This window comes from Columba livia, chromosome Z, assembly GCF_036013475.1.
Source record: "Columba livia isolate bColLiv1 breed racing homer chromosome Z, bColLiv1.pat.W.v2, whole genome shotgun sequence".
NCBI lineage: Eukaryota > Metazoa > Chordata > Aves > Columbiformes > Columbidae > Columba > Columba livia.
In genome coordinates this window covers 60,144,760-60,167,910 of record NC_088642.1, presented here as the reverse complement: position 1 = coordinate 60,167,910, position 23,151 = coordinate 60,144,760, and the positions used below count along the sequence as shown (strand labels likewise).

Genomic DNA, 23,151 nt, shown 5'->3' with positions numbered 1-23,151 from the left:
AAGAGGACGCTTCAGGATTCTGTAATCTTCAAATTAATGTATTAAACACATTCATAGGTGCAGGCACATGGTCAGGTTTTTAAAATAATCGTGTGCTGGACAATCGTCTCAATTACAACAGAGACAAAACGTAAATAAAAGAGAATTTAGTAGCCAACCACATAAAGAATGTTACTGTCTTTATATTAATTGGAATGTTTAATGCGTGCTGCCTTAATGTGTTTCCAAGTCCAGGTGATCTACCCCTTCCTCAAGCAACTCTAGTTTCAACAGTACATGTTGCAGCTCCCGTATATGCTGCTCAGTCAAAAAAATATTTTCTCTGGGATCATTCTACTAAACCATCCCACCTTCTTCTTGCATATGGGACAGTTCTGCTGCTATCAGTGGCATTTTTAAGCGATGTGTCAGTAACTATTGAGGGTCTAAAAAGATATTCCTAGCCCTGCACAATGCATCTCCACTCAGATAATCCATTACAACTTTTTTAAGCAAAGACGGCACATCCATAAGGTTTAGTGGCTCCTTCTCAAATGTCTACAGAAAACTGTCTCTGAAGCACAGGCTTGACTATATTATCTCCAAAATTTAAACAAGGCTTTTGCATGTACACTCTGCGATCATAAAAACACCCTGTTCGTACTGCTGTCACCTTGGCACTCCTGAATGTTTTCTCATAAGTCTCCCTTCCTCTGTGCTGCTGGCATTTTTAGCAAAGATCCTAATAAAAACCAAACAGCAACACCTATGAGTCTCATACAAAACCTAACTATATTAAAGGCGTACTTTCCTAAAAAGGAAATAACTTTAATCTTTCTTGGAGAGAAATACCAGAGAAGCTCCAGGTCACCCTTATCAGTGCTTTTCATCCTCTACTCTGTAACAAGTTCCTCAAGGAATGCAAAGCCCAAATTGAAAAAACATGTTTCTTCCTTGCCACTAGAAGCACTTTAATTTACATGGTTTAACTAAAGTCCAAACATTGACAATCTGTTCTCCAAGGTTCATGTTGACTTTTTATTTCTTAGTAGTTAAGACTTCATAGCTTGCTGATAAACATAAACAGATGCAAATGGCAGATCATTCCCTCATTTCAAGAAGGAGAACTTACTTATCAATACGAAAAATATAACAGTAATTGCTCTGTATTATTCACTCTCTCTTAGTACTCTTTAGAGCGATGAATCATAATGGAACACACAAGCAGGTGAAACATCTGGACAAGGATGTTCTTTGACAGATTCTAAATCCATACCTCTCCAGAACAGAATACAGGCAGATCACAATATTTTAAAAACCAGTAATCAAACCAGTTGTTATTGTCTGAAGAACACGGTCCAAATCAGACTCAGTTCTGTCAACTTTTTGCCCCAAGATTCACATTTCAAAGCAGCCTAGAAGAATGCTTGAAGACACGACCACTGTGCTACCAAAAATGCCGCCAACAAGGGAATGCAAATTAGACATTATATCAGAGCGTGTGCTTCCTTTTAACTGCTTAAATGTTACACAACAGCTCATCATCTGTCACAGTACTGGATGGTATCAAATGTCTTACTCTCAATAAATCATAATCTAGATAGAAATCACAGTCTTACAGAGACTCCCACAGACTCAGCAGAAAGTGTACAGCAAGAGGAACTCCTAGAGAAGAATATGGAAACTAATAGTATCTGAGAAAGTTTTTTTTTCTGCTATTATAGAGACAACCAATGAGTTTGACCATTGCACTGTGCAAGTATGCTGTGCTTCAACTCTGCACACAAAGAGGAGTCTGGCATAATACACAAAGTCATACAACCTAGGAAGAAGTTACAGAATACTGTTGCTGACTCTGTCTATAATTACACATCAATTTCAGTACGAACACCACAATAAATGTACATTAGTCATCCTTATAATCAATCAACAAGACTAGCTTTCTCTAAGAAGAAATTAATATTTTTCCTGAAGTTCTGTAACTAAAATTAAGTACAGAAGCCTACATTTTAAGGTCACATTCTCCCAACAAAACTGGTTTTTTTGCACCATAACTACAAAATTATTTGCAGAGTGCACAGGTGGTATCAACACATTTTTACCTTTTGATCTGGACTAACTATAATTCAAAAAAGGTCCCAGTGCACATGACTACTACCAATATGAAAACAACTGAAAATCAAGAGCTGTAAGAAAAGACTTCTCGACTTAATCAGAAGATCATAGTGAAGGTAGCCTTTCTCAGTCTCAACGAACAGCTTCTACAGAGTTCAAGTCACCTCTTCCAAGTTAAACTTTTACATAAGAAGTCCAGGTTTTGAAGCTTATTTCTTCTGTTATCACTGGGTGAAATACAGAAAAAAATATTAATTTAGATATGACATTTCCTTCTTGGATGCAACTCTCAATCCCATTAAAGGAACATCTGCTCATTAACTTTAAGCTGGAAGATGCAAGGTTTCTCTTTTGCAGTTCTCAGGAGTCTCCTGATTACGTAAACAAAAGTTCATGGCATCTTCTGGCTGATACTTAGGATTATCTTATACTTTTGTAAAACAAAAAAATAATTAAAAAAAAAAGTAAAAATATAAAGGTGCACTGAAATCCTCAGAAGCACAGAAAGACTCATCCATCTCCATGCTGATTCGATGAGAGTGGTCAGGTACCTCCTATATGATGATATGGACTTCTATAGCACAGGCAACTGAGGTTCAGCGGCAGTGGTGCCAGGGAGAGCACATGACTATCTGCAGCTTGTAAGGGTACCTGTAAAGAAGAACTGGTTATTACCCGAACCTTCCATAATCAATAACAAAAAGTCTAAAAAAAAATTCTAAAAAACCCACCCACCACACCAATACCCAAGTATATCAGGGCAGTTATCTTACAATAATTTAACAATGAAATAATTAGGAACAGAGATCCAGTGAACAGCTTTTAAAGAGGAGAATAATCTCATAACTTCCATCTATATAAATCGTATCAACATTTGATCATATTTTATCACTAGAAATCATCATGTAGTTGTCAGTCTAGGCCATACACTAGTTGTTTTCTGCCTCTAAAGTTTTGTGTGGGCTTTTTATATAAAAAGAAACATACAGTTTCTAAGAGCTTCCAGATTAATTTAAAAAATACAACCATTAAGCTATCCTAATTAGGCTAAATGAGTAAACATACATGCCACAAAATACAGTCTTAAAGCTGGCTGTAATTTCTTACAGGTTGTATTATGTTTTTCCAGCTTCCTAATACTGAAGTCGTACATACAAAATAGTATGAAGTATTCTGTTTCCACACATGCTTCTGCTTTTCCTTCAGTTTGTTTAGGTGCCTTGAATAAAAAAAGATAACAGTACCAAGGAATGGTAAGTTGCATTAGTAGTTCTACAGTAAAAATTTAACGAGTTGTTGACTCCAGTAAACAACTTCTACAGTCATATAAAAAAACTTGTTAACAGGGCTACCGAATCTACTGCTGGCTAAGTTCGAAGACTACTCCATGAATGTTTCAGGAATTTTGGAATGCAGTCTGATTATAACTGCCCTCAAGACTTCACATTACTCTCTCATCAAACTACAGAGCTACTTAAAGGTACTAGCTACCATCTTCAAAGAATAGCAATCACTTTCTTCCTAAGTCTTCTTCAAATTATTTCTCAAAAATATGAAACTAACTGCTCCAGTTGAAGATTCCTCACACCCAGATTCTGCCTGAAGCAGATGGGGTTTGGACAGCTGCAGCTGAAAATATTTACAATTTTCCAAACAAACTAAAGCTGGGAAGACACTGTGTTAAGAAACTCGATTCTTTTATGAATAATAGGTTTAGCACTTCCATTCTTTGGGGAAAGACTCCACAAATAATGCTTTTCTGTCCTTCTGGAAATTCACTAAAACTGTAAGTATTTAAGAAGCCCTTAAGCATTCAGTTGACCAACTTGAAGCTTAGAAACTTAAACTCACATGAATTTCCATCCACTGCTCGCATGCCAGTCCAGGTTAGCAGATCTTAAAACATCTTGTTCAAGAAAGGCTGTAGGTAAACCAAGGTATGTCCCATTGCCAGATTTAAAACTGAGTGTTTTACTGACGCTGCTTTATCACAAGGGTGCTCTCATGTAAAACTAAGCATCTCCAGTCCTCCTACCCTCTATTATCCAGTTAAATTTACAAAAACAAAACCCTAAACAGCGTGGCACTACAGCAGGAGCCTGACAAACTATACTTAAGAGTCAATTTGCACAGCTAAGTAGCACAATGCACACTACTGTACTTTTTTGTGCATAAAAGCAGAGCTGAATTTTTTCTAATGAAGTAAACCCAATTTGCAACAACTTTCACAACAAGTAAATAAATGGCTTCAATATTCTCAACTCCACCTGCTGACTTCAGTCTCCCTTGAAACAGGTCTGGAGTGTCTTCCTTGCCAACAAGATTAACAACTTCAAAAGCAATTTCAGCCACTGCCACTTACATATACCGGAAATAAATGTTTGGGCTCCCATGTCTTTCTTCCCTGACTCTGTTAAGCACTATGGAAAAGCCACCTGAGATTATGGTTTCTTTAACAACAGCATTTCACAAGTTTTCTCTGAGTTTCAATTCCAACAGGGTGGGAGAGTATGATGGAAGAAGCCAACACAAGATTTTGTGTGTGTGTGTGCATTCCTTAAACAATATCTACTGCTGAAATACAACAGTGTGCACATTTAGTTGTATGTAAAACATAAGCTGGCATAAGTAAGTCTTCTAGATAACTAAGTTCTTTGGCAAGTTGTCAAACTTAAACTGCTTTTACTGCTCAATTGTAACAGTATTTGTACAGCACTGTAACTGAAAGCTAGAAATCCCATGACAACTATAGCTCGGTCCTATAGAAAATCTGCTCTGGTAGGTCAGGATGCCAGGTCAGGGTGTCTATTATCTACTTCATTTTTGTGAAAGAAACCGAGAACATGTATTCTTATCAAGAAGTGCTATGTAGGTTTTCCAATTAGGGCAGAGAGCATGCTGCCAAAAGACAGACTGTGATGTCTTGCTTTTCCAAATTTTAGAGGAACTCTAAACAATGCATTATAATTTACAAGCTTCCACGATGTCCTCACAAACCAGAAAAAATTACAGCACAATACCATCTTGCTCACTCTTCAGTGATAGATGCGAATGGTAGGTCTTCCTGGCAGTAAGAGTTCAAAAACAAAAAACAGTCTGTTCAACCAAACAGTGTTCTTCCTAGTTTAACAAGAAAAAAAAGAAAAAAAGTAACATAAAGTACTACATTAATCATAACACAAAGTTTTCATCAGTAGTTCTAACCGCATGAAGTTTAAAAACAAATGCCAGATGTTGCACCTGGGACACTGCAACCCTGGCTGTACATACAGACTGGGGGATGAGATGCTAGAAAGCAACTCCATAGAGAGGGATCTGGGGCTTCTGGTTGACGGCAAGTTGAACATGAGCCAGCAGTGCCCTGGCAGCCAAGAGGGCCAACCGTGTCCTGGGTGCATCAAGCCCAGTGTTGCCAGCCGGGTGAGGAAGGCGATTGTCCTGCTCTGCTCTGCACTGGTGCGGCCTCACCTGGAGCACTGTGTGCAGGTCTGGGCAACACAGAATAAAAAGGATATAAAGCTGCTGGAGAGCGTCCAGAAGAGGGCTACAAAGTTGGTGAAGGGTTTGGATGGGAAGCCATATGAGAAGCAGCTAAAGTCACTTGGTTTCTTCAGCCAGGAGGAGACTGAGGGGAGACTTGATGGTGGCTACAGCTTCCTCACAAGGGAGGAAGAGGGGCAGGCACTAAACTCTTCTCTTTAGTGACCAGACAGAAACCAAGGGAATGGCACGAAGATGTGCCAGGGGAGGATTAGGTTGGACATTAGGGAAAGGTTCTTCCCCCAGAGGGTGGTGGAGCACTGGAACAGGCTCCCCAGGGAGGTGTCACAGCCCAAGCCTGACAGTGTTCAAGAAGAGACTGGACAATGCCATCAGACACATGGTGTGAACTGTGGGGTTGTCACATGCAGGGAGAGGAGCTGTACTAGATGATCCTTGTGGGTCCCTTAAGAACAGGAGCATGAAGTACTGCCCCCTTAAGGGCAGTGTTTGAAGATCAGACAACAGTAAATGCCAGTATACCACACGAACTACATTGGAAACAGACACTCCCAAGGAACTGCAAAATAACAGCTCTAGCTCAAACTGTTAGTTGAAGCTGTTCTCTACTCCAAGCTAAGAATTTGAAGTTGTTGAAATTCAGCCCATAAACAGTGACTCACTTAGGTTTCTTTATCCTTCCAACATCATACGCTTCCCATTTGTAGAAGAGGTTATTTAGCCAGCCTTCTGGCATCCACCACTTGCAAGGTCCAAGTACTTCCAGAAGTTCCAAAGAAACTACAATAAGCAGTACTCAGCAGCAAGATAACAGTTCTACTAGCAGACTGTGCAGATTTAACCATACTGAGCACTAAACAGATAAAACAGGAAGAGTTTGGACTAGAAAATGTTTTTTCCACAGGTGCAGGAATCTTCAGTTTTTCTATGTTGTTCACCTGAGTATACTGCTTTCTATTTGTGGCACATGCAACTGAAATGCCCTTTTTATCCTGTTATGTTATCACAACCCTGAGAGAGTTAAAGTTGTTTCAATTTCCTTTGATCATGTCTCTCAACATCCACTCTTGTTTGTGCAATAACAATCATTCTGACCTTCTACTTACTAGCACCATGGGATCAGAAAAAGCAATCCATAACCATCAATGAAACATCAGAATTAATTATGGTAATCGCAAGAAAATGGACACAAATAGTGAAGCTATAAAAATTAACTCACTAACTCTTCACTGAAGATGATCCCAACTGTGTCCTAAAAGTACTAAACTCACAACTGCTCACGCAGGCAACTCCAGCTATAGTTCATTATTCTACTTTCTTAAGCAAAACATCTGTTAAATACAAAGATCAAGCTGGCCACTGACACTACAAAAAAACCACAGTTCTTCACAAGCTCATCTTTCCCACTTCTCGGGCAAAGCTTGCATCACACATCAAGTTCTGCACTGAAAGGTGTGCTTGCACAGCACAAACCTAAACAAACTACACAACTTCAAGTCCTATGATTCTTGATTTGGTCCCTTCAAACATGAGATTGTCCATCAAGGTCTTTATAGACAGGTCCTCACAAGTGCTCACTCTCACCAATCCGTAGAACATAAGAATCCATGAATTTGCTATTGTGTTCACAACCTAGGCTTAGCATCTAGCCACTAACGCATACCTCCTAGTCATAGCTAAATTTCTATTTCTTACTTATTCTGCCTTATTTGTAAAGAAACACACCTGATATGTTTTGAGTCATATATCTCACTGCCTTACATTACGCAGTCTAGGTGAACAGTGCAACACTGATCTGTTTTAAGAAGCTGCATCTTAACAGCCACACTGCCAGAAATCCACCACACATCCAGTTCCTTTCTCCTCAGGTAACAACCGTGCCTCAAGGAATGAATCAAGGATTGAGTAAACCTCATGGTTTACAGAATGAAGGGCGTAACCTGTCAGCAACTAAGATACAGCCTGAGGCAATGTATTCGGCTCAAAACATACCTGGCACCCGGAGGGAGGGAAACATCATCTCAGAGCCGGGTTTCAGCCTGTCACCCCAGCAAGTACTGGACGCCGCCCTGGACGAGCAGCCTCTTCAAGCTGCCAGCAGTCGCCCAGACCCCACCCGTGACACACGCGAGGAACAGTGAGCACTAGCTGCGCTCGCGCAAACGAGCTCCGCTGCTCCCGCCCCCCGTCCCGGCCCCGGGACCCCTGTCCTCCGCGGACGGGCAGGCGGGCCCCGAAAGCCGTTCCCGCACCGAGCGGCCGGGGGAGGGGCGCGCCGGACCGACCCCGCAGCGGGTACTGACGGGACACGGCACTTGGCGCCGCCTCCGCCCCCCGCCTCGCCACGTGCGGGCCCCGGGGGCGGCGTTCGCCGTGGAAACGGCCCGCTGTCCGGCCGCGCCACACGCTTCCCCCCCCGGCCCCGCCGAGGCAGCGGTAGCGCCGGCGGAGCGTAAAGGGAGAAGCGTGATCCGGTGCAGGCGACGGAGAACGGAGGGGCTTCCTCCTCCTCGCAGCCCGCTGGCCGCCTTGTCACCTGGGTACGATAACGGCTGGGGCTGGGGGAGGAGCCTCCCGCCGTTCAGGTGGGAAAACAAACACACAAAGGGGCCTCTCCGGCGGCCGCTAGCCCTCCGAGGAAAAGGCGGGCAGGAGAGCGCGGAGAAAACCCGCGCTGCGTCCCGCAGTCTCTTGTCAGGCCAGCCGCCTGGGCTCCCTCCTGCCCCGCGCCTCCCTCTAGGCCCGACGGGACGGGAGTAAACAAAAGCCGGAGCCAGAGGACGACACATGGGTGGGGACGGGGACCTCCGCGCCGGGCCACACAAAGAGCCCGGCCCGGGAGGGGACGCGCGGGGCGGGGGAAGGGGAAAGCCCCCATCCGTCTCCACCCCTGCCATCCAGGTAGGGGCGGCTCCGCCTCACCTGCTTGCCCCGGTAGAAGAGACGCTGGCGGTCGGGGCTCACGCGGAAGGTCTCCTGGATCTTCTCCCGCAGGCACTCGATCTTGGTAAGGCGGCTCAGGTCGTCGATGGTCTGGGTCTCGGTGCCGTCTATGGTGCGGACTTGGATCCACATGGTGCGCGCCCTCCCACTCGCTCAACCAGCCGCGGGGAGGGCAGGCAGGGCTAGGGCAGGGGTGCAAAGGGGGTCCGCGCCCCGGGTGCGCGTCTCCGGCGTGCGAGGGAGACGGGAAGGGGGCCGGACGCTTCCCCCGTTCTTTGTTCGGCTCAGTGGGGCAGGATTTTCAAATCCCGCGAAACAGACGCCAGCCTCCCCGCCCGCCGGGCCGCCGTCCTCGCTCAGAGGGGCGCGGAGCGGGAATGAGACCCGAGCCGATGTTCCGCTGCTTCGCGATCGCCCGCGCCCCGAACTCCCCGGGGCAGCACAAGGCGAGGCGGAGCCTGGCGGGAACCACCGCGGCGGGGTCTAGCGGGCGCCCCCGGGAGCCATCTCCCAGCGCCGGGAGTGTTTACCAGGCGCCGCCGCTCTCACATGGAGGTCACGGCGCCAACGCGGATCTCGCGAGAGTCCCCGGCCTCGGCCGTAAAGAGACAACAACGCCGGGGCCGGGGCGGGGGCGCGGGCGGCGCCACGCCCCCTCCCGCGCGCTCCGGCCGCGGCCCTCGCGCCGCATTGGGCACAGCGCGCGGCCCCGCCCCGCGGGCCGCCCCTCGCGCCGTGCCAGCGGGCGCCGGGTAGCGCGAGGCCTGGTGGGGGGAGGGGTTGGCGCGCGCGGGGGAGGCGACCGTTAACGTTTCCATGGCGGCCGAGCGGGACGGGCTGTCCGGCGCCCCCTCGGGGCGGGCCTGCCTGGCTCTGCGGCCTAACCCGGCCTGGAGCCCGGGAGGAGGTGCAGTGCCTCGGTGTCCATAGGCCGCGAGGAGAACGGGGTCGGCTCGCCAAACCCAGGCCCCAGCGCTTCGGAACACAAAATCTCGAACCAGCCAGATTCAGCTGCACCTAAAAAGTCCGGATGAAGTCTGGCTGTGCCTGTTAACTAGATGAAAACATGGGCGAAGACAAGGAAAGGGAAGTGTTGTTTATACTTCAGATCTGATGCTGGTTTCACTTTCTGTATTTTTCTGGATGGGGTAGTTCTGCAGATACCGTGAGATACATCTGGATTTACCATGGTGGTGTGGGCTAGCCCTGGTAGGCAGCTGAGCCCCACAGAGCCACTTGGTCACTTCTTCAGAGTGGGATGTGGAAGAGAATCGGAAGAGTAAAAATGAAAAAATGTGGGCCAAGAAAAGGACAGTTTAATAGGTAGAGAAAAAGCTGTGCTTGCAAGCAAAGCAAAACAGGGAACTAATCCAATACTTCACGTTGGCAGGCCAATGTTCAGCCATTTCCAGCAAACTGAAGCTTCATCCTCTGTAAAGATTGCTTAGGAAGACAAACAGCATAACTCTGAACATCCCACTGTTCCTCCTTCCCCCACCTTCTATTGCTGAGCATGACATGACATGAAGTGGGATATCCCTGGGGTCAGCTGTCCCAGCTGGATCCTTTTCCAGCTTCTGGCACACCCCCAGCCCACTCACTGGGTGGTGTGAGGAATGTAAACATCCCCTTGACATGTATGTAACCACTGTTTGGTAACAGCTAAAGCGTCCGTGTATTGACAACACTATTACTCTTACAAATCCAAAACACAGTACCGCACTACCTACTATGAAGAAAATTCACTGCATCCCAGCCAAAACCAGGACACATGAATACTGCTAAAATGCTATAAAAATGTGCCTATAAAACAGGAGATCTAATAATGGATGCCTTTGTAAGGAATTCTCAGCAGCCTTATTGTCTAAGACTTTTGCATCTGGATTAAAATACAGATTCACAAGATCCAGATGACACCTGTGTACTTTTGTGGCTTGTTAACAGGCATTGTAAATATCACTACTAGGGTATTGAGTCAGGGGAAGAAACAACACAACCAACCATTATTACAACACCTTATGAATTGGACTGTTATTGTTAATAGCAGCTAACTGCATTGTAAATGCAGCTACGGCTTCAAGCAGTGCACACCCTGGCAATTGCCCAGCTGGAGCAGCAGGCAAGAGGCCAGCCCCAGAGCTTCATTCAGGAGCAGGGGCTCATACTACCCTCGTTCCAGGGGTTTCCAGGCAGCTGTGCACAAAGTCACACAGCACGTCCCTCATTTCAGCAGTTTTGCTGACAAGAACTGCCCTGTAGTCATTGTCCACCTCTAGCAGCCACTACCTCCTGGGATGTGATGAGGGTGACATGTCCCATCATGGGTGCCAGTGTGTGCTGGAGGCCTTGGGCATGTTGAGAAGCTCCTGGGTGCCCTGAGCTGGTACCAATTTGGAGGGCTTTGACAGGGCTACTGGTCTCCAAGGCTTATGGTTTCAGAGGCTACCTCTCACCACATACTTTCCCTTTCCATGGTGTGGTATTTCCTGGTAACTATTTCTCCATCCACACACAGGGGCACCTACAGAGACCATTTGCACAAGCATAGCTTTTATGACACAGTATGGTAGCAAAGATTCCTGTATTTTACTTTCAGGTCTGAGAATGCCCACTGCAGTTTTGTGTGAGTTACTTGAGGCTTGATTTTGGGGTATTGAGCATGTTCAAAGGCAGCTGAACAATTGAGTTTTTTAATTATCCTGCAAATCTGTTCCTTTCCTCTTCATTCTCACTGATGAATCTCTGCTATTGCAATAGCATACAACTTTCTTTACTGCCACTGTTGCAGCATGTCTCCGAATTGCCATTTACACAAATTCAGACTTTGTTTTTCAGTTTGTTCGTGGTAACACAGGCTTATACTCAAAGGCTGTAGTGCACATGACCTTTCATGATATTTCCTCCCCAGGCTTCTTGATTGGTTTCACTGTAATGTTCAATGATCATTTAGCACAGAGGAGTACAGTAAGAATACAGTTTAATAGTGATATATTATTAAAAAAGGGAGAAATCAAGCTGTCTTTAGCTTTATTTTAATTACACTTTACCTATACAGTTAAAGGAATAGTCTCATTGTACTGCCATTTGCAGAATACAGCCTTTCTGTTAAAGCAAGCAGTAAAATGTCTTTTACAATGGAGAAAAAAGATCTGAAAGAATTCTCAAATGTGATATGTTTTACCACATCAGGGAGAATAGCATCAGTTTGTGCTAGGGAGATTTTATGGAAAGTGCAGGATGGACTTCTGTAGGCAGAAGACATTTTTTGAAGTGGAGAAAGAAAATGAAAGAGGATCAGTTTGTTACAACACTGCATCTGGAAATATATTGCCTAGCTGGAATTGACCAAAGAAGATCAGGTTGTTGGCACAGGAGTTATTGAGTAGAAAGGATATTTTGTTATGGAGTGATTATAGGTGGCTTGTTTCATGGACTGGAGACAGGAATCTAAATCAGCATTATGGACTGGAGACAGGAATCTAAATTTAAAAAAAAGCATGTAAAAAGTTTTGACTGCAATTCTGAAAGAGTATGTGTAAAGGGGCAGTTATTGAAGAGGTTAGAGGAAAAGAAAACTAGTTATTTAGCAGGCAATAACATCCTCTTTGAGATACCATTATGCTGATGAAGAAATTAGGTAAAGCTAAAGGAGAAACTGACTGAGCAGCGTAGTATACATGATGGACTGGGGTGACGGTAGCAGAAGAGTTACTAGAACGAAACAGAGAGGAAAGGAGCCAAGAACATGAAAGTGAAACATGGGAGTAGTGAGTAAGACGCAAAGATCTAATTGGAGACTAAACCAGAAATTAGTTCCAAAAAACATAAAGATGTGTAGAAAAAGAAAATTTGAAATGAGATTTTAGAAGATAAGACAATGTTATTTTTCTTAGAGGAAATTTATAGAGCAAGAATGAGAAATTAAAAGAAAAATTAATAAATTGAGAATTACACAGTGGTAAACATGAGTTTGTTTTAAAGTTTGTTTTGTTTTTTTTTAATGATGTTCAAAATGTTCAAAAGCAAACTATGATGCCAATTGAGATAAAATAGTAAAAGGTTTAAAATTATGGGGTGAAGTATGTGAGCTATTAGAATGAGGTCTTTGCATGTGTAGGCATTTTCATAAGTTTCCAAGGACAGGTTGATTCAGGATGTCTCTCAGAGGACCCTTCTGTTGTAGGGTTGCTGTGGAAGGGATTCTATTAGATAGAGATTTGTTAATGAACTAGCCAGGCCCAAAGGAATTTCAAGGCCACCTTGGAAAGCTGAAAACAGGATCTGCTGTGGAAGTAAAACAGTTCAGCAGCTACAAGACAGCAACATGACGTAAATCAACAGACCTATCAGCAGTGAGACTCCAGCCATGGACAGCTCATGAACATAGATGATATCCAATCAGTTAATGCATGCTTGGAGTGTGGACATATGATCAGGAAATAACTGCATATATAAAGAGGCTTGTTTCTGTAATAAATTGGCTTTGCGTGATTCACATTGAATCGGAATGCTGAGTCCTTTATCGCTCCAACAGGTTGTTGAGGGTTGATGGCCCGCAGGTGCCAGTCGCTACCATGATGGTGCATCGCTGGCAATATCGCACCATTCAAGACTGTTTGATTCCTATTCAGAACATGATTCATCAACTGGAGAGCCAGGGTGTGATCAGTAAGACTCACTCACCTTTTAACAGCCCAGTTTGGCCAGTGCGTAAGTCTAGTGACGAGTAGAAACTAACAGTAGACTATCATGACCTGAATGAAGTTACGCCACCACTGAATGCTGCTGTGCCTGACATGTTAGAACTGCAATATGAACTGGAGTCAAAGGCAGCTCAGTGGTATGCCACAGCTGACATTGCTAATGCGTTTTTCTCTATTCCTTTAGCAGCAGAATGCAGGCCACAGGTTGCTTTCACCTGGAGGGGCATCCAGTACATGTGGAATCGCTTGCCCCAGGGGTGGAAACACAGCCCTACCATCTGCCATAGACTGATCCAAACCAAGCTGGAACAAGGTAAAGCTTTAGAACGCTTGCAATATATTGATGACTTCATTGTATGGGGCAACACAGCAAAAGAAGTTTATGAGAAAGGTGAGAGAATAATTCAGATTCTTTTGAATGCCAGTTTTGCCATAAAACGAAGCAAGTGGAGCATCTCTGTTATGAAGAAAGGCGGAGGGAGCTGGGTCTCTTTAGTTTGGGTAAGAAGAGGCTAAGGGGGGACCTTATTAATGTCTATAAGTATATAGAAGGTGAGTGCTGTGAGGATGGAGCCAGGCTCCAATCATAGGACAAGGGGTAATGGGATCAAGCTGGAACATGAGAGGTTCCACTTAAATTTGAGAAGAAACTTCTTCTCAGTGAGGGTGACAGAGCACTGGAACAGGCTGCCCAGGGAGGTTGTGGAGTCTCCTTCCCTGGAGACATTCAGAACCCACCTGGACATATTCCTGTGTGACCTCACCTAGGCGTTCCTGCTCTGGCAGGGGGATTGGACTAGATCATCTTCTGAGGTCCCTTCCAATCCCAAACATACTGTAATACTGTGAAAGTCAAGGGACCTGCTCGAGCAATCCACTTTTTAGGAATAAAATGGCGAGATGGGCATCGTCATATCCCAATATAAGTGATCAACAAAATTTCGGCTATGTCTCCACCTACTATAAAAAGGAGACATAAACTTTCTTGGGCATTGTAGGTTTTTGGAGAATGCATATTCCTAGCTACAAGTTGTGAGCCCTCTCTGTTGAGTGACTCAGAGGAAGAAAAATTTTGAGTGGGCCCTGAACTATGCCAATCCTTCAAACAAATTAGATGTGAGATAACTCATCCAGTAGCCCTTGAGTCAGTGTGGACAGGACTACATGTTTAGAATGCGCTCTACACTGCAGCCAGAGATATTTGCCCTACCTGGAGCCTCTGGCAGAAAGCATCAGGAGGAACTCGAGGTTGACCCTTAGGCTTTTGGAGTCGAAGGATCCAAGGCCAACTCTGCTTAACCTGGAAAGGAGATACTGGCAGCATATGGAGGGGTCTGAGCTGCTTCAGAAGTGGTTGGTACTGAAGCACAGCTCCTCCTGGCACCTCAATTGCCAGTGCTGGGCTGGATGTTCAAAGGGAGGGTTCTCTCTACACATCATGCAACCGATGCTATGTGGACTAAGTGGCCACCTGGGGCATAGCGACCATGAAATAATAGAATTTTCAACACTCAGAGATGCAGGGAGAACCATTAACAAAACCTCTACGCTGGACTTCCGGAGGGCAGATTTTTGCCTATTCAGAAGTCTAGTTCAGAGCATACCCTGGGAAACAATGCTTAAAAACAAGGGGGCCCAGGAGGGTTGGACATGCTTCAAGCAGGTGGTTTTGAGTGCACAGGAACAGGCTATACCAGTGTGCCGAAAGGCTAGCCGGCGGGGAAGACAACCGGCTTGGCTAAACAGGGAGATTCTGAATGAAATCAGAAATAAAAAGAGACTTTACCGACTGTGGAAAAAAGGGCTGGCTACTAATGAAGAATTTATGGAAATAGCTAGATCATGCAGAAAAAAAAATCAGGGAAACAAAAGTGCTATTTGAAGTTAATTTGGCCAATTTTGTCAGGGATAATAAAAAGTCCGTCTTCAAATATGTTAATAACAAAAGGAGGGCCAAGGAAAACCTGCATTCTCTGTTGGACTTTGAGGGAAATACAGTTAACAAAGATGAGGAGAAAGCTGAGGTACTTAATACCTACTTTGCCTCAGTTTTTACCAGTAAGACAGGTGGCCCTCAGGACAACTCATCTCTGGAGGTGGTTGACAGAGATAGGAAGCCAAACAGGCCCCTTGTATTTCAGGAGGAAATAGTTGGTGATTTACTGAGCCATCTGGATCCTCACAAGTCTATGGGACCAGATGGGATCCATCCTAGGGTGATGAGGGAGCTACCAGAAGAACTTGCCAAGCCGCTCTCCATCATCTTCCAACAGTCCTGGCTCACTGGGGAGGTCCCATATGATTGGAAATTGGCCAATGTTACCCCAGTCCACAAAAAGGGCTGCAAAGCTGACCCTGGCAACTACAGGCCTGTCAGCCTGACCTCGGTGCCTGGCAGGGTTATGGAGCAGATCATCCTGAATGGAATCACACAGCACCTTCAGGATGGACAAGGGATCAGACCCAGCTAGCATGGGTTTAGGAGGGGCAGGGCCTGTCTGAGCAACCTGATCTCCTTTTATGATCAGGTGACTCACCTGGTGGATGAGGGGAAAACCATAGATGAGGTCTATCTGGACTTCAGGAAGGCCTTTGACACTGTCTCCCATAATGTACTCCTGTAAAAGCTGGTAGCCCATGGCTTGGACAAGTGTACTTTACGCTGGGAACTGGCTGGAGGGCCAGGCCCAGAGAGTGCTGGTGAATGGGGCTGCATCTAGCTGGCGGCCAGTCACTAGTGCTGTTCCCCAGGGGTCAGTGTTGGGTCCAATCCTGTTTAACATCTTTATTGACGATTTAGATGAGGGGATTGAGACCATCATCAGCAAATTTGCTGGTGACACCAAGTTGGGAGGGAGTGTCGACCTGCTGGAAGGCAGGAGGGCTCTGCAGAGGGATTTGGATAGACTGGAAAAATGGGCTGATTCCAATGGGATGAAGTTCAATAAGGCCAAGTGCCGGGTGCTGCACTTTGGTCACAACAACCCCCTGCAGCGCTACAGGCTGGGCGCAGAGTGGCTGGAGAGCAGTCAGACAGAAAGGGACCTGGGGGTACTAATTGACAGGAAGCTCAACATGAGCCATCAGTGTGCCCAGGTGGCCAAGAAGGCCAACGGTATCCTGTCCTGTATCAAAAACAGCGTGGTCAGCAGGACAAGGGAAGTGATCCTTCCCCTGTACTCTGCATTGGTGAGGCCACACCTGGAGTATTGTGTTCAGTTCTGGGCCCCTCAGTTCAGGAAAGACGTTGAAGTGCTGGAGCGGGTCCAGAGAAGAGCAACACGACTGGTGAAGGGACTTGAACATAAGACCTATGGAGAGAGGCTGAGGGAGCTGGGGTTGTTTAGTCTGGAGAAGAGGAGGCTTAGAGGTGACCTCATCACTCTCTATAACTACCTGAAGGGAAGTTATAGCCAGGTGGGGATTGGTCTCTTCTCCCAGGCAGTTAGCAATAGGACAAGGGGGCATGGGCTTAAACTCTGCCAGGGGAAATTTAGGCTGGATATTAGAAAGAAATTCTTTACAGAGAGAGTGGTCAGGCATTGGAATGGCCTGCCCAGGGAGGTGGTGGACTCGCCTTCCCTGGAGGTTTTTAAACTGAGATTGGACGTGGCACTTAGTGCCATGATCTAGTAAACGGACTAGAGTTGGACCAAGGGTTGGACTCGATGATCTCTGAGGTCTTTTCCAACCCAGCTGATTCTGTGATTCTGTGATTACACTGATTACACAACGAGCTCCAATAGGAAGTCCCAATCACCCAGGGATCTCAGAAGTGATTACAGATTGGCCAGAATATAAAGACTTTGGAATGTTGCCAGAGGAAAAGGAAGTAACACGTGCTGAAGAAGCGTGACCGTATAATAAACTATCAGAGACTGATAAGCAGTATGCACTCTTCACAGATGGATCCTGCTGTCTTGTAGGAAAACATTGGAGGTGGAAAGCCACTGCATGGAGTCCCACACGATGAGTCGCAGAAGCCACTGAAGGACAAGGTGAGTCTAGTCAATTTGCAGAAGTGAAAGTCATCCAGCTGGCTTTGGACATTGCTGAACAAGAAAAGTGGCCAGTACTATATCTCTACACTGACTCGTGGATGGTGACAAATGCCTTGTGGGGGTGGCTACAGCATTGGAAGAAAAGCAACTGGCAATGCAGAGGTAAACCCATTTGGGCTGCCACACTTTGGCAAGACATTGCTGCTTGGCTAGAGAGCCTGCCTGTAAAAGTTCGTCATGTAGACACTCATGTGACTGTAAGTCAAGCCACTGAAGTACATTAGAACAACCAGCAAGCAGATCAGGCTGCTAAGATTAAAGTAGCTGAGATAGATTTGGACTAGCAACATAAAGGTGAACTTTTCCTAGGCTGGTGGGCCCATGATGTTTCAGGGCATCAAGGAAGAGAGGCAACATATAAATGGGCTTGTGATTGAGGGGGACTTGACTATGGACACTATTTCACAGGTTACACCTGAATGTGAAACACGCACTGAAATCAAACAAGCAAAAAGGTTAAAGCCTGTGTGATATGAGGGGCAATGGTTAAAATGTAAGCGTGGAGAGGCTTGGCAGATTGATTGTATTACACTTCCACAAACCTGTCAAGGTAAGTGCTATATACTTAAAATGGTGGAAGCAACCGCCAGATGTTTGGAAACATATGCTGTACCCCATGCTACAGCCCAGAATACTGTCTTGGGTCTAGAAAAGCAAGTACTTTGGAGACATGGCACACCAGAATGAATTGAGTCATACAATGGTACTAATTTCAAAAGCAGTCTTCTAGACAATTGGGCCAATGAACATGGTATTGAGTGGATATATCACATCCCATATCATGCACCAGCCTCTGGGAAAATGGAGAGGTACAATGGTCTCTTAAAAACTACACTAAGGTCAATGGGTGGTGGAACAATCAAAAACTGGGATTTCCATTCAGCAAAAGCAGCTTGGTTGGTCAACACTAGAGGGTTGATCAATCGAGATGGGCCTGTCCAATCAGAAATTCTATGTATTGTAGAAGGGGATAAAGTCCTTGTAGTACACATGAAAATTATGTTAGGGAAGGCAGTCTGGGTTACTCCTACCTCAGGCAAAGGCAAACCCATTTGTGGGATTGTTTTTGCCCAAGGACCTGGTAGGTAATGCTGAAGGATGGAAAAGTTTCATGTGTACCGCAAGGGGATTTGATTTTAGGTAAGAATATTCAATATTTCTTTAAAATTCTGGAGATTGTCATACTTACACTATGTTTGTTGGTAGGAGATCTCTTGATTGAATCGCCTTAATGTGGATAAAGTCATGGACATAGACAGAAGAAGCCTGAGATGAGCTTGACAACGAGACAAATGCATAAGACATGTAAGGAGGGACTGGAAGAATAGAAGTGTAGTATAAAGCAGAGAAAGCAGAAAGAAGCCAGCAGAAGAGGGAAATGTGCGTCTGAGTTTCAAGGAGGAGTTGTGCAAGAGGAGCAGCAAGTCAGAAAGGAAAGGACAGGAACTCTTTTTACAGGTTTATTTTTCTAGTTAACTTTACATTTGAGAACCTTTTAATGACTTATAGGCAATGTAATAACCTGTGTGGATGTTTTGTTACTGTCTTACCCACTTCCCCCTTTTTGCCCCTCCCTCTCCCCCCCTTCCCACAGGTGATCAGGAGGGAAAGAAGGACAGAGAGAAGAGAGTTGGAAAAATTAACAATGTTTTACTAATGCTACTAATAAGAATAGAGAAAATAATACAAAATATACAAAACCAATCTTGAAAGTCTCAGCAACTGCAGAGCCGGCACCTGAAGTCCTGGATTAGACTCTGCAGCCAACCGGAGCTGGATTCAGTCTGTCACTAGGCCTCAGTTCGCAGGGACGGCTAGCAAGGTCCTCTCCTAATGTTGGCCATAAGGAAAAAGGAAAAAAGGGAAAAGGGATAAGATTCTCGTGATCTCGTACTTTTATATGAAGTATTCGCGTGAATGGAATGCTATACACAGTTGGTCAGTTTCTTGGTCACTTGTTTTCTCGTCGCCCCTCTCGCGAGATGTCCATCCGTGCTTATCAATAAGTTTGCATTCCATTGCTAGGTTTACCAAAACATGTGTCTGGTTCTCCAGGAAAATGCAGTTAATATGAAGGCTTTAGCTGACAGGCAAAATTCAATGAAAGAGAAGCTTGTTTTTAACAAAACCAGGACAGTTGCCCTGTGCTGGACTCTCTCCAGCAAGTTCCCTGTCCTTCTTGAACTGAGAGGCCCAGAACTGGCCACAATATTCCAGATGTGGTCTCACCAGGGCAGAGTAGAGGGGAAGGAGAACTTCTCTCGACCTACTAACCACCCCCCTTCTAATACACCCCAGGATGCCATTGGCCTTCCTGGCCACAAGGGCACAGTGCTGGCTCATGATCACCCTGTTGTCCACCAGGACCCCCAGGTCCCTTTCCCCTACACTGCTCTCTAATAGGTCGTTCCTCAACCTATACTGGAACCTGGGTTTGTTCCTGCCCAAATGTAAGACTCTACACTTGCATTTGTTATATTTCATTACATTTTTTCCCCGCCCAACTCTCCAGCCTGTCCAGGTCCCGCTGGATGGCAGCACAGCCTTCTGGTGTGTCAGCCACTTCTCCCAGCGTGTTGTCATCAGCAAGCTTGCTGATAGTACACTCTATTCCTTCATCCAACTCATTGATGAATATATTGAATAGTACTGGTCCCAGTACTGACCCTTGAGGCACTCCACTAGATACAGGCCTCCAACTAGACTCTGCCCCATTGACCACAACTCTCTGGCTTCTTTCCTTCAGCCAGTTCACAGTCCACCTCACTACCTGATCATCCAGACCACACTTCCTCCGTTTAGCTGTGAGGATGCTGTGGGAGACTGTGTCAAATGCTTTACTGAAGTCAAGGTAGACCACATCCACCACTATGCCATCATCCATCCACCTTGTCATGTCTTCATAAAAGGCTATGAGGTTGATCAAGCACAACTTCCCCTTGGTGAAGCCATGTTGACTGCTCCTAATGACCCTCTTATCCTGTTTTTTTTTTAAAAAACAAGTTTCTCTTTTAGTGAATTTGCCTGTCAGCTAAAGCCTTCATATTAGCTGTATTTTCCTGGAGAACCAGATACATGTTTTGGTAAACATAGCAATGGAATGAGAAGTTATTGATAAGCATGCACGGACATCTCACGAGAGGGGCAAAGAGAAACCGGTGACCAAGAAACTGACCAACTGTGTATAACATTCCATTCACGTGAATACTTCGTATAAAAGTATATCACGAGGATCTCGTCCTCTTTGCCCTTCTTCATCCCTTCTGCTTATGGCCGACATTAGGAGAGGACCTTGCTAGTCATCCCTGCAAACTGAGGCTTAGTGAGAGACTGAATCCAGCTCTGGTTGGATGCAGAGTCCAATCCAGGACTTTGGGTGGCAGCTCTGCAGTTGCTGAGACTTTCAAGATTGGTTTTGTACATTTTGTATTATTTTCTCTATTCTTATTAGTAGCATTAGTAAAACATTTTTAATTTTTCCAACTCTCCTCTCTGTCCTTCTTTCCCTCCTGATCGCCTGTCCTTAGTGGGAAGCTGGGGGGAAGAGGGGGTTAACAATACATCTGCTAGGGTTTTATTGTCATCCCACAATCTAAACCCTCGACACCCTCTTATCCTTGATATGACTTGAAATGGCCCCAAGAATAAGTTGTTCCAGCAGTTTCTCAGGAGGTAAGGCTGACTGGTCTATAGCTAGCCTGGTCCTCCTTCTTGCCCTTTTTGAAGACTGGAGTGACATTTGCTTTCCTCCAGTCCTCAGGCACCTCTCCTGTTTCCCAAGACTTGCCAAAGATGATGGAGCGTGGTCTAGCAGTGACCTCAGCCAGCTCCCTTGGCACCCGCGGGTGCATCCCATCAGGACCCATGGATTTATGGATGTCCAGATTGCCTAATTCCTCCCTGACCCAGCCCTCATCAACCGAGGCAGATTCCTGAATTCTGACTTCCTCTGGGGCCTCAGGGGTACAGGGCTCCTCAGGACAGCCTCCAGCAGAGCAGACAGAGACAAAGAAGGCATTCAGTAACTCTGCCTTCTCTGTATCTTTTGTCTTTTAAAAGCTAGGTAATTTGTGTTAGTAAAGTTGTCATCCTTAATTATTTCAGATGTCAGTAATCTTTCCAGTGAAAAGTAGGACTCTGTGAGATTACAGACTCTTCTCTGTATATGATCTGAGATTTTTTCTTAGTTTGAACTGTTCCTTTCAATTTAGGTATCAATAAGATGTACTACAACATGTAAAAGCTGTTTGTTTGTTTGTTTGTTTGTTTGTTTTGTGGGAATGAAGTGATTTTATAAAGAATTGTATTCGTTGTGTTTCAAATCCTACATTACTGAAAGGAGTAATGAGACTTTACACTTTCTTTCAAGTTTTTGTCTATAAATTCTTTGGTATTGTTTCTGGATCTAACCATATTTCTAAGAAGATGCTTAACTAGAGAGCAAATCTGTGGTGTTGAATATAGTATTTAGAGTTCTATAGTTTATAGTTATAATATAGAGAAATATATGTGTGTGATAAAATCAATCCTTTGTAGCAAGGTGGATAAATGTTAAATTACTTAGTAACTACTTGAGAAATTTAAATGTCAAGTACCACTACTAATGCTTAGTTGGTCAACTGGGAGTTTTTAAGTATTAAGGATGAACTCACCACTCATCATGTAAGCATAGAAGTTAGCAAATCTAGAGTAGATGTGGTCAGATTATTAATTAAATGTCAGAGAGAAAAGTACTCCAATGCTGAAACTATGAGTACCATGGCTAGATTATTTTTCTCATCATCATAAACTCCAGAAAATATAAATTAGCAAAGGAACTAGGATGTCTTTCATAATCAGTTTCTCACTACTGTATATTGGTTCAGTATAAGGAAATAAACAGCAGTCCAAATGAAGAGAATGTGTACTAAAAAATACTTAAGTGCTGTAAATATGTAAGTAATAAAAGGTCAGTTGAACTATACTATGTATCTTCTTATATGTTTTTGTTGAATCATAGAATTATAGAATGGTTTGTGTTGGAAGGGACCTTTGAAGGTCATCTAGTCCAACCACTCTGCAATGAGCAGAGACATATGCAAGTAGATCAGGTTGCTCACAGCCCTGTCCAGCCTGGCCTTGAATATTTCCAGGGATGAGGCATCTACCCCCTTTCTGAGCAACCTGTTCCAGTGTTTCACCAGCCTAATAATAAAAAATGTCTTCCTTATATCTAGTCTGAATCTCCCCTCCTTTAGTTTAAAGCCATTACCCCCTCTTCTATTGATACAAACTCTACTAAAAAGTATGTTCCCTATCTTTATTATAGGACCATTTTAAGTAGTGAAAGGCTGCAATGAAGTCCATCTGGAGGTTCCTGTTCTCCAGGCTGAAAACCCCAACACTCTCAGTCTGTCCTCACAACAGAGGTGTTCTAGCCCTCTGATCATTTTTGTGGTCTTTCTCTGGACCCTCTCCAACAGGTCCATGTCTTTCCTGTACTGAGGGCTCCAGAGTTGGACACAGGACTCCAGGTGGTGTCTCACCAAAGTGGAAGTAGAGGGGCAGAATCACCTCCCTCAACCTGCTGGACACAGTTCTTTTGATTTAGCCCAAGATACAATTGGCCTCTTGGGCTGCAAGCACACATTGAAGGCTCATGTCCAGCCTTTCATCCACCAGTACTTCCAAGTCCTTCTCTGTAGGGCCGCTCTCAATCCCTTCATCCTCTAGCCTGTATTGATAGAAGGGGTTGCCCTGACCCAGGTGCAGGACCTTGCACTTGGCCGTGTTGAACCTCATGAGGTTCACACTGGCCCACTTCTCGAGCTTGTCCACGACTCTATAGATGGCATCCAGGTCCCTCTGGA

The 23,151-nt window shown here is 44.9% G+C and overlaps 1 protein-coding gene and 1 long non-coding RNA gene across 4 annotated transcripts in view; one reads left to right on the top strand and one right to left on the bottom strand.

The window, feature by feature from the left end:
* UHRF2 (ubiquitin like with PHD and ring finger domains 2) overlaps positions 1–9,140 on the bottom strand; it is a 92,874-nt gene extending 83,734 nt beyond the window's left edge. Inside the window, exon 1 of one of the 2 annotated variants that reach the window (XM_065046076.1) lies at positions 8,518–9,140. In XM_065046076.1, the coding sequence (XP_064902148.1) occupies positions 8,518–8,670 (153 nt within the window). In that variant the 5' untranslated portion in view covers positions 8,671–9,140. The remainder of the gene's footprint in view (positions 1–8,517) is intronic. The other variant, XM_065046077.1, reaches the window with a different exon arrangement.
* Positions 7,956–22,265, top strand: LOC102093904 (uncharacterized). Of its 2 annotated transcripts, none has more exons than XR_010468982.1 (5): positions 7,956–8,135; positions 13,426–13,554; positions 17,147–17,239; positions 17,711–17,852; positions 18,509–22,265. It is a non-coding gene; the product is annotated as an uncharacterized LOC102093904 (long non-coding RNA). The 2 variants fall into 2 exon arrangements; XR_010468983.1 differs by lacking the exon at positions 7,956–8,135 and adding an exon at positions 8,144–8,602 and having other exon boundaries at positions 13,429–13,554.
* Positions 22,266–23,151: the final 886 nt, after the last annotated feature.